This window comes from Diprion similis, chromosome 2 (genome assembly GCF_021155765.1).
Source record: "Diprion similis isolate iyDipSimi1 chromosome 2, iyDipSimi1.1, whole genome shotgun sequence".
Classification (NCBI taxonomy): Eukaryota; Metazoa; Arthropoda; class Insecta; order Hymenoptera; family Diprionidae; genus Diprion; species Diprion similis.
This window is the reverse complement of record NC_060106.1, coordinates 505,791-515,905: the sequence shown is the minus strand read 5'-3', so window position 1 is coordinate 515,905 and position 10,115 is coordinate 505,791. Positions and strand designations below refer to the sequence as shown.

At 42.6% G+C, this 10,115-nt stretch overlaps 1 protein-coding gene across 1 annotated transcript; it reads right to left on the bottom strand.

Annotated features, from left to right (window-relative positions):
* Positions 1-7,654: 7,654 nt before the first annotated feature.
* On the bottom strand, positions 7,655-9,250 carry LOC124415046. The gene has a single exon (XM_046896314.1). The coding sequence runs from the start codon at positions 9,248-9,250 to the stop codon at positions 7,655-7,657; it is 1,596 nt and encodes a 531-aa protein (XP_046752270.1).
* Between the last annotated feature and the right edge of the window lie 865 nt (positions 9,251-10,115).

Genomic DNA, 10,115 nt, shown 5'->3' with positions numbered 1-10,115 from the left:
GTACTTGTTCAAGGACGTGTACCGAAAAAATTACACGTCGACAGAGGAACAAAATTTTACAACTCAAAATTCGGATCTCTTATGACACGCTATGGAGTCAACCTTTACTCCACGTACGGTAATTTGAAGGCTTCGATCTGTGAACGTTTCAATCGTACGCTGAAAAGCAAAATGTGGACACAGTTCAGCATGCAAGGAAGCTACAAGTGGCTCGACATCTTATCTGATTTGGTATTGGCTTACAACAACACCAAACACCGAACCATACGAATGAAACCATCGGACGTCACGGTTGCCAACGAGAGGCAATTATTGCGTCAGTCGTACGGAGGGCTTCGAGCGATACCTATCAAACCGACAAAGTTCAGAACTGGCGACAAAGTCCGAATCAGCAAATTCAAAAACGTCTTCGAGAAAGGTTATACTCCCAATTGGACGACTGAAATATTCACAATAAGCCGAGTGGAAAATACTCATCCCCTCACGTACAAGCTCAAAGACTATCAAAATCAACCCATCGCTGGCGGTTTCTACGAACAGGAGCTCCTCAAGGTTGAACATCCGGACATCTATCTCGTGGAGAAGGTTCTCAAAAAGCGTGGAAAGAAATTATATGTTTAATGGTTAGGTTTTGACAGTACACGCAACAGTTGGATAAATGAATCTGACGTGTAACATCATTATTGAATAAATGAGACTCTATTGCAAATAGGCATGTGTCTTTATCTTACATCTTATATAATAAAACAACGTTTGTACAATTATATTTCATAACCTATAGATCACGATACGGTAATTACAAAGCTCAAACGTATACGCTAAGGTCCAGGCTTATAGCCCCACGGAAGCGTGTCGGTCGTGTTGTGAAACACGATCCGCTTGTCGTCATTCCAGCTCAGTGCCTCCTTCTTCTGTTCCACAGTATAAACCTCATGCTTTTGACTCAAGAATAAATTCTGACTTTTGATCAAATTTTCATGTTGTAAAGCACATTCCAAATAATCATTAAAAGTTATTGTTCTTAACGTTGATCCCTTAACCCCTTTAGCACGTTTTTTGTCGTTCTTATCTCCTAAGACCCTAAATGAATATAACTTTGCTCCTAATCCTACAAATTCTAACATTATTCGACCGTTGTTTTCATCCTTCATCAAGCCGAGGACTTTTTTATTTGATAAAGGCATTCCGTAAGCGTTATCGACTGAGTAATCAGATGTGTCGAATTTATGCAAGTCCACTTTCATACACTGGTACACGTCGGGGACGGTGATGTGATATACTAAACTATCTGTATCAGTGTACATTAATTTTGCTTGGTTGCCAAATTTATTCTTAATATAATTGTAGTGAAAATCGTAGATATAAGTTTTCGAAAGATCCAGGATGGAGAAACCTGCATACAAAGGTTTATTTAGTTTGACTTTCATTTTCTTTAATTCGACTATTACCATATCTTCATCAAAAATGGTGCAGCTATGGAAATTTGGTTTAGCTATAGTAGCTCGAGCACCGTATCTTCCGTCCCATTTCGTGATCAGCCTGACATCTCTATGATTCCTAACATTTTCCATTGTTTTACCGAAAACTGCGTTGTTCATTAATTTATAAAAGTTTTTTTCAAATTCGTTGTTCGATTTTTTTCGTAAATCAGTATTCAAATCTATGTAATTTTTTAGCCATGGTGTTCGCCGGAATTTGAGAACTTTGTGAATTTTAACCAACTTCAGACCTAATTGTAAGCATAGTTTTAAAACACGGTAATGAATAACATAGTTTTGTTTGGGAAGTAGCGTGGTCGTCAATTTCGGTTGCTTTGTACTCGAGATCGGAGGTATGTAGTGCTCCGGACACAGTGGTAAATCTTTATGCATTTCATGCAGATCCGCAGGATATTCCAAATCTACCTGTAATATGTAACCGAACTCCGCATCGTCCGAGATGGTAAGAACGTCGTATTGTCTGAAGTCTGATACCCATTCGAAGGAACTGTATGGCAGAGCAAAGCTCATAGCAGCACCGTACAAATTGTTAACATCGAAGTACATGAGATAAGAATCTTCGACTTGTGGATCGGATGCCTCTCCCATATATCTGTTGTTGGCTTTTGCGTATCTGTTCGAACACTGCGACACACCACCTCGGATACCTTTTTCTATAAACATAATCATATCTATATCAGTGAGAAGCTCGAGCTCGATGCCGGTACACTTTAACATTGCATCAAACGACAGACCGGGCGCTGTGTAGTAATGTAATGGGTCCAGTTTGTAAGTTGTCCAACAATTCTGTCGAAAATTTTGAAAAACGTCAGCTAGTAAGAATACGTCTGTTTGTAGATATAAATCTGAATACTCTCCCAAAGTTTGAAGGTTAAAAGTTTGTCAAACTTCACATGCATGTGCATAGTCGTCGTCTGATATATCCCGATCGTTTAATTTCGAATAAAATTGTGGTTTGGTCGGTAATGGTCTGTCCTCAAGCTTCTCCCAATTATCGATATACTCATACGGAAAAACACCTTTTCTAGTCAATAACTGAAATTTATCTAAATTATGGCAAAACTTTCGTGTAATTGATTTTTGATCATCACCCAGATACGTTGCTAACTTCTCAAGACTACTGGGCATAAAGCGGAACGAATCTATGAATCTAAACTTTATATCTGTTCCCTTGACATATTTTGTGAAAGAAATGTACTTTTCTTTGTTTACGGGTAGAAGCTGGATTGTGCCCTCGAACGATGTAGCCAACGCTTTAATTAGAAAATGGGAATCATAACCCGACAGATTGTGGAATATCACAGGAATTGTATGTGAGTTTTGATAATTCAGGTTGCAGCCTCGATGAGCAGCACCACGATACTTTCCAGTGAAATGGCAGTGATTACGATGTTTGACGTCTTCGAGCGTAAACGGTTTTTCACAGATGTGACACACTGTTGCCGAATGAAATCCGTTGATTTGATGGAAATTGAGCGGTTCCATTGGTACAACAGTTTTGAAATAAGTTTCTAACGAATGTGCCAATTTCTCTAACTCAGTCACAAACCATTGAATGCAAGTCTCTCCACGATTAAATTCGAATTTTGAAATTGAATCATTAAACGCACAATGTAGATAATAGGCTATACTGTACGGCGTATGCTTCTGATAAATTGTTCTGTTTTCCCCAAGACTTTTAAGAGTGGGTTGCAGTAGACATTCTAGATCTGCGTAAATGCAGAATGGAACAGTTTCTTTATGTTTGAAATTTTTGAATTTAAGAATCTTGTCCTCTTCGGTCGGTAAAATAACTTTGGTTTTGTTCAAGTTCAGGCAATCTACATTGTGCTTCAACAAACATCTTTCAGATTGAAAGTGTGACAGACACCTATCGCATAACCAAGTACGAGCACGGTGACCAGAAATTTGAGATCTTGTTAATCGTGATAAATTTCGAATACATGCAAAATGGTGTATTCTTCTGTTCTTTGTGTAATTTTCCATACCATTATCATCATCATCATCATCATTGTCAATTTCAGTCTTTAACATTAAAAGATGAATTACAGGTTTATCAAACTTGCTTCGACTTAAATAAACGGGTACAATTTCACTGTTCATTCGTTTTTTGTCAGTATAATCGATACTGTAGACGTTAATCGAAAGATCGTTGAGTTTTTCAAATTTTGGAATTTGATCTAAGGACATTGAAAAATTCAAACCATCGTACCGTAGCACTGAGCTGAAATGTGGGTACGAGCTGACTTCATTGGGATTTTTATTGGTGGCTGGAAAGAGGGCTGCGGTGACTGACCATAGAAGGCAATAAGAGTCGCTGTTACGGATGTTAACAACGGCCTTCATATCTTGAATATCTTTGGGTAGTGGTGTATATGTGAACACACCTCCTCGTAGTGGCACGTACTTGTTGATATTCACAGTCAAATTGATGATTTCAGTCAAAGACCAGCCAGAGTCTTTTTCTTGGAAGTCTTCCACCTTGGCCATCACTTTCTGCTTGACATTCTCTTCAAACCACCCATGTATGTCCGTTGGTTGGAGGATAACTTGATTTTTGGTGTTAAAAAATTTAATGTCTTCCACAATTTCAGCGTTCTTTGTAACACTAAATTTACAGGATAAAACACAGTTGGCTTTCAAACTTCCCGTCTTACGTAGCATGTTCTTGAGTCTTGCAACGACCAGGTGTTTGGCATCTTTCAAAAACACACCCAAATCCTTGTGTTGCAGATTTATTACAGCACCCGTTCTAATTCGACTCTCGAACGCCGTCTCCAAATCTTCCCATTTTACTCGATCGCTCCGCCGTCGGCTTTGTAATCCGTCGCCTACTTTTCGAAACTGTTGGAATTTTGCAGTCAACGATTTCAATATTCCGATCGTTGTCAAAATCCGTGTCTTCTCCCCGATCGTCGAGGCGTTCTTCCGTAAAATTTTGTTCAGAAGCCTCGTATTTTGGGTTGCAAATCGCATCCATTTTTGAACTCTGGCCGGTGAAGATTTCTTGCTCAAAATCTTGAACGTCGTCCTCATGATTCTTATCAATTTTAAACACTTTTCCGAATCCATGTTTGTTTTTTCCTCAATCGCACACTTGACAAGAGTTATCGTTGCAAAGCTTGCTTCGTAATGATTGCTGTACGCCGACGCGGTCCCTTTTATGGTACATCGTAACTCACACATATCATCGAACCTTAGCGAACAATATTCTTTAACGAAAATTTTGAGATCTTTTTCGAGCGAATCTGCTGCTCGTGTAAGATGGTAAGACAGTTCTTGGAACTCGACAATGAAGTTTCACGCGCTTCATGTACAAGATAGAGCTGTAGTAGTGCAATAGTATTAGTAGATATCGTTCTCTGAGCGCGCGATGAGGATGTTTTTACTTTGCCAGTGGTGTCAGGTTTACGATTTCGAGACCTCTGCACTTGTTCAGTAGAGCAGAGTAAGACAGCGGTAATTTACAAACGTAACCGACAAGTGTCAACCACTTCGAGATTTCATATAGGTTTAATTGTGAACCTCAACACTTGAAGAGGCTGCACGAAGAGTGGGGTGCTCTATAAGCCTGATGAAATCATTCGCAGTCGAACTGTCAAAGTGTCAAGGTGGGTGATCAAAATCAATGCAGTTATAAAGTTTTCAACGTTCATGTGCAACAACTTTGGATTTTACTTGAACGAAGAGACATAATTTAACGTGTGTGCCTTTTTCCAGATCCCCCCCCCCCCCCCCCCCCCGGCAGTTCGAAAAAAAGAATCGTTTCAGAAAAAAAAGATATCTGTGAGTTTTATCAGAATATCAAAATTTTTCGGCTGTGTGATGGGCAATCAAGACTTTGGATATCTAACGGATTTTTTTTTTGTTCTCAGAAATGAAGTATGTCCACATTCTACCGAACGTGCGAGTGCCTCAAGAATGGGCTGAGTAACTACCTCGAGACTTCCTCGTTAGATCTGTTTAACTTGCCATTGAGGCCTATGGCGATGGGGACCGGAACGATATTTTTATTTACCAAGCGGGTGTGTCAGCCCGCTTGGTGAGAGTGGGGAATGGCTCCTGGTTATTCCTCAAAGTGTAAGATGAAGTTATATAATAATTTTTTAAATAATTCATTCGTCCGATGATAAAATTTTTTTTCCTAAAACTATTTTTTTCAAGTATTTGGACAACGGTGTGATAACTTCTATACCAAGTTCAATTAATTAGTTTCTTTATTTGACTATGAAAACTACAAAACTTACGTGATATATTAAAATTTTCTAAAGTTACAGTTTTTGTTGTGTTTGTGTGTGTGTTTCAGATCAATGTAACAGCTTTCGACAGACCCCTCATCATAATCATGTGTGGAGTAGTACAGTCGTACTAGTAGTAGTATTTTGTAATTTTGTAAAAAAATATATTCTTTGAAACAATAATGCACATAATTTTTTTTAAATGTCTAAAACTTAAATTGAGTGCAAACTTATTCGAGAGTAGACGCATCGGTAAATTCCACCGGGTTGTATTGACCGGCCAGATTCTTCAGCAGCAAGCGATCCTCCTCGACAGCCTGCAGCAAGTTCTGCATCAGACCGTCGCCCTCGCAGAGTACCTTCGCCATGCGTGCCGGGAGAAAGACGCTGAACGTCGCATCCACATCAACGACCACCCGTTGACCAAATCGAGTCTGTACCCTCCTGACACTTGTGATTTGGTAATTTTTTAAAACTTCCAAGTCGGATAGCTTCCTCGTTGATAGGAATTCTTGCAGTTTACCAATTTGGTTCGATTTTGTGAAATCCATTGTTGGTGTTAATTTTTTCACAATTTCAAACTTTCCAACTTCTTTGTCACTTTGTTAAGCTCAGAGTTTTGATAAACGATTTTTTTCAAGTCTTCAAGATTTTTTAAGAACAGATCAATTGGTCGGCGTAGTTGTGCTTTGTCGGAGGTTCTTACATGAGAGCTGGAGAATCGTTGTGAGAATAACGTTCTGAAATTCAGGCTTTTATATCATATTTCTCCCACCAAGCGCTCAGAACCTTCCAAAATTCAACGACCCGCCGAAAACCGATGAACGCAGGCCTCTCGACGTCACGTCGCGACTCGCCGGACGATTCCGAGAATTGTTCGTCTGCCTAAGATTCCGAGAATCGGTTCAGGGTCGCAGGTTATCTTTCTCACGGCTCCGGAACCTTCCAGAATTCAACGTTGCACCGAAAACCGATGGACGCAGGCCTTTCGACGTCAAGTCGAAACTCGTTGACCGATTCCGAGAACTGTTTTTGGCCTAAAATTCCGAGAATTCGTTCAGGGTCGTCACGTTCAACGTCGCACCGAAATCCTTTGACCGCGGGCCGCTCGACGTCAAGTCAAAACTCGTCGACCAATTCCGAGAACTGTTTGTCGGCCTAAAATTCCGAGAATTCGTTGAGGGTCGTCACGTTCACCGTCGCACCGAAATCCTTTGACCTCGGGCCGCTCGACGTCAAGTCGAAACTTGTCGGAGTCATTGCATAAGCTGACTCATGGAACCTTCCAGAAGCTAAACGTGCGAGGGTTCGGCGTTGAACGGTTGAGGGCGGCGGTTGCGCTCGGTAATGCAGTCGCTCGATCACGCTCGATCACGCTCGATAAGCATGGTGAGGGTAAGACCCCTATGATAACTGACAGCACTTCTTACCGACCGGCATGATTTCTTACCGACCGGCACGTCAACCTAGGGGATTTCTTACCGACCGGCACGCCAATCTAGGGAATTTCTTACCGACCGGCACACCAATCTAGGGGATTTCTTACCTACAAGGATCAAAACGATGATAACCCCTTACCGACAAAACTCAAAGTGATGGTAACGCAGAACGCTGACGGCTCGCCGGAGTGGGGATAACCTTGATGGGTTTGCGTCCGGGCTGGGCGGCGGCGGGGGGAGGGGGAGGGGGAGGGGGAGGGAGCTTTGCCGGTGAACTAGGTATTTCTACGCAGAACCGGCCTTGTATTGCTACTGATGTCGATCTGACTGCGATGAGCGAAACGTGGATCCGCGAGGTGGAGTCCTCGTAGATGAGGCCAGTCTTTGACCAGAATTTGAAACGAGGATAGATATGATGTGAGTCGCGGAAGCATGAGCGCTCTCACCTGACACGAGAACGAGGGGTCGACACGGTAGTTCATTGCAGTGCCGCGATGCCGCGAGTCACTGCCGATTGTTGAGCACCGACACCGATGATTGGTATCGTTGCTTGATGCCGAGGTAATTGCAATTGTTGCGCGAGAGATTCTGTGATGAAAGAACTTTCAGATCTTTGATCGAGCAAGGCGCGAGCGATAATCCTTTCTCCAGTTTTCGGATTTGAGGCGATTAACTGCACTGTCGCGAGAAGAACTGGATATCGCTCAATTATCGTAGGCTGAGCTGCATGGTTGCTCACCTGAGATACGCCATTCGCACTGGGTGTGTTCTGAACTGCAGGTTGCGTTACTGCAGCTTGTCCGCGAGGAGTGCCGTTGCTGGCTGCTGTTGAGGTTGAGAATGAGTTTCGATGAAGCAGAGAGTGATGTCGACCGTTGCACACGCGACACAATTTTGTTAATCGGCAGTCTTTCTGCTGATGCGGACCGAGACAATTGAAGCAGAGCTTCTTCGACGAGACTACTTCCCTTCTTTCGTCCAGAGATTTGTCGCGAAAGGTCGGACAGACCGCGATGTAGTGATTGGCCTTGCAACAAGCACACGATTGTTCTTTTGATTGCGCTGTGTGTGACTTTGTCGGCTGAGGGCGTGTCCTTCCTTGTGATGAGTGTGGTTTAGACATCGCGGTTTGATTGTGAGCATGAGCTTGCTCCACGGCTTCGAGAGTGTGGATGCGACCGATGAGAAACGCTTTGAGCTCCGCGAACGTAGAGGGCTCGAGTTTATCGCTAACACTCTTTTCCCATTCTTCGAGGGATGCTGGGTCGAGCTTGCGAATCGTCATGTGTACGACGATGTGATCCCCTAGTTTCTCGGGACTATCGAGAAGTTCGAGCACACCAAGTGCTTCGCAGGTGTTGCTGTGCAAGCTCTTGAGTTCCGATGACGATTTCTTCACGACACGAGGAATCGCGAAAAGTGTCGCGAGATGAGAATCGGTCTGAAGTCGCTTGTTCTTATACCGTGATACGAGAGTTTCCCAAGCTCGAGGGAAGTTCTCCGTTGTGAGCGCGGTGTTTTTGATGAGTTGCGACGGCTCACCAGTAAGGCTAGTTTTGAGATAGTGCGGCTTTTCCACTTCCGAGAGTTGCAAATTTTCGCGGACCATCGATGTGAAGAGGTCGTGGAAAGGCTTCCAATCAGAGTAATTGCCCGAGAAAGAGGGCAATTCGATGCGCGGTAACCGTTTTGATGAACCACCTGCAGTTGTGGTTTGAGTAGCTGCAGCATTTTGCGCAATCGCTGCAGTCGCAGGCGATAGCGATTCGAGAAGATCAAGCATCGTTCCTTCGCTATTTGAAGAATGTTCTTTACACTGCCCGTAGTAATCCTTTGCGAAGTACGAACACTTTTTGATCACGTCGAGTTGATCACTTTTGGCTCCGGCTTTGAGTTCGATAATCTTTTCGTGAGTGTCTTGGAACTTATTCCAATCTGAATTTAACGTGTTCAGCCGCGACTTCACCTGCCCATAAGTGATTTTTGCTTCACCAAGCTTGCGCAAATTGTCGACGGCCCGAGAGATGCGCCAAATGTAGTCACTTTGACGGTCGATGTATTCTTCGATGGACATGTTGATGTACGAAGGATTTCACACTCACGCGACGAACTGAGTTTTCACGAACGAGACACGAACACACTGATAATTGCGCGACGCGATTCACACTTCGATAGATCGGTGTTGTTGACGCACAGATTAGTCGCGGTTACAATAGAGGACAGCGCACGTTTGAATTTAACGGACGCGACTGATTTCTGATGATGGTCTTTACTGATGAACTTTTCACTTTGATGGATGAAGATCACCGCGATACTTGATAAACGTTACACGATAGTTCCGTTTTCCTCACTGGCTAATTCGCTTTCCCGTAAATCGCGACAATTCGAAAGATTCGACTCGATTCGCGACTGATCCGGCTCGAAGGACCAAAAAATGTTTGTTGAGATAACGAAAGATGTGGATCATTGACGTAGGATCCGCGAATGAGAGATGAATGACTTAAGTGAGGGAACGGAATGATAAATGAGATAGATGATGAATTTTAACAATAACCAAGATAGTTTATTTGGGATAAGTAATAGCAAAACGATGTATTTCGCACGAGACTGATACGGCAACTGAGGGTTTACAGAGACGAGAGAATACACACAGATAATACACGTACAGAATTTTGAGACAGTAGACAATACATGAAATACAGCTGATGTGCTGCGAAGCGCGACATGGGCAGGCGACGAGATTTGAGGTAGAGGCAGGTGAACATTGCACGCGAGTGTGCGTACATGTAAGGATGAGTTTAAATGGCGAGTGAAATAAAATCGAAATAAGCGCGAGACAACACCTTCATTCAAACAGATTTTCTTGTTTGCCCAAACACTACGTAATATTCTTTAATCAGATTTAATACGACTCAAAATGATTATAATTTGTTGTAGGA

What these genes read in the sequence shown, in the direction of transcription:
- LOC124415046 (XM_046896314.1), bottom strand. Translation starts at nt 9,250, where the DNA reads ATGTCCATCGAAGAATACATCGACCGTCAAAGTGACTACATTTGGCGC.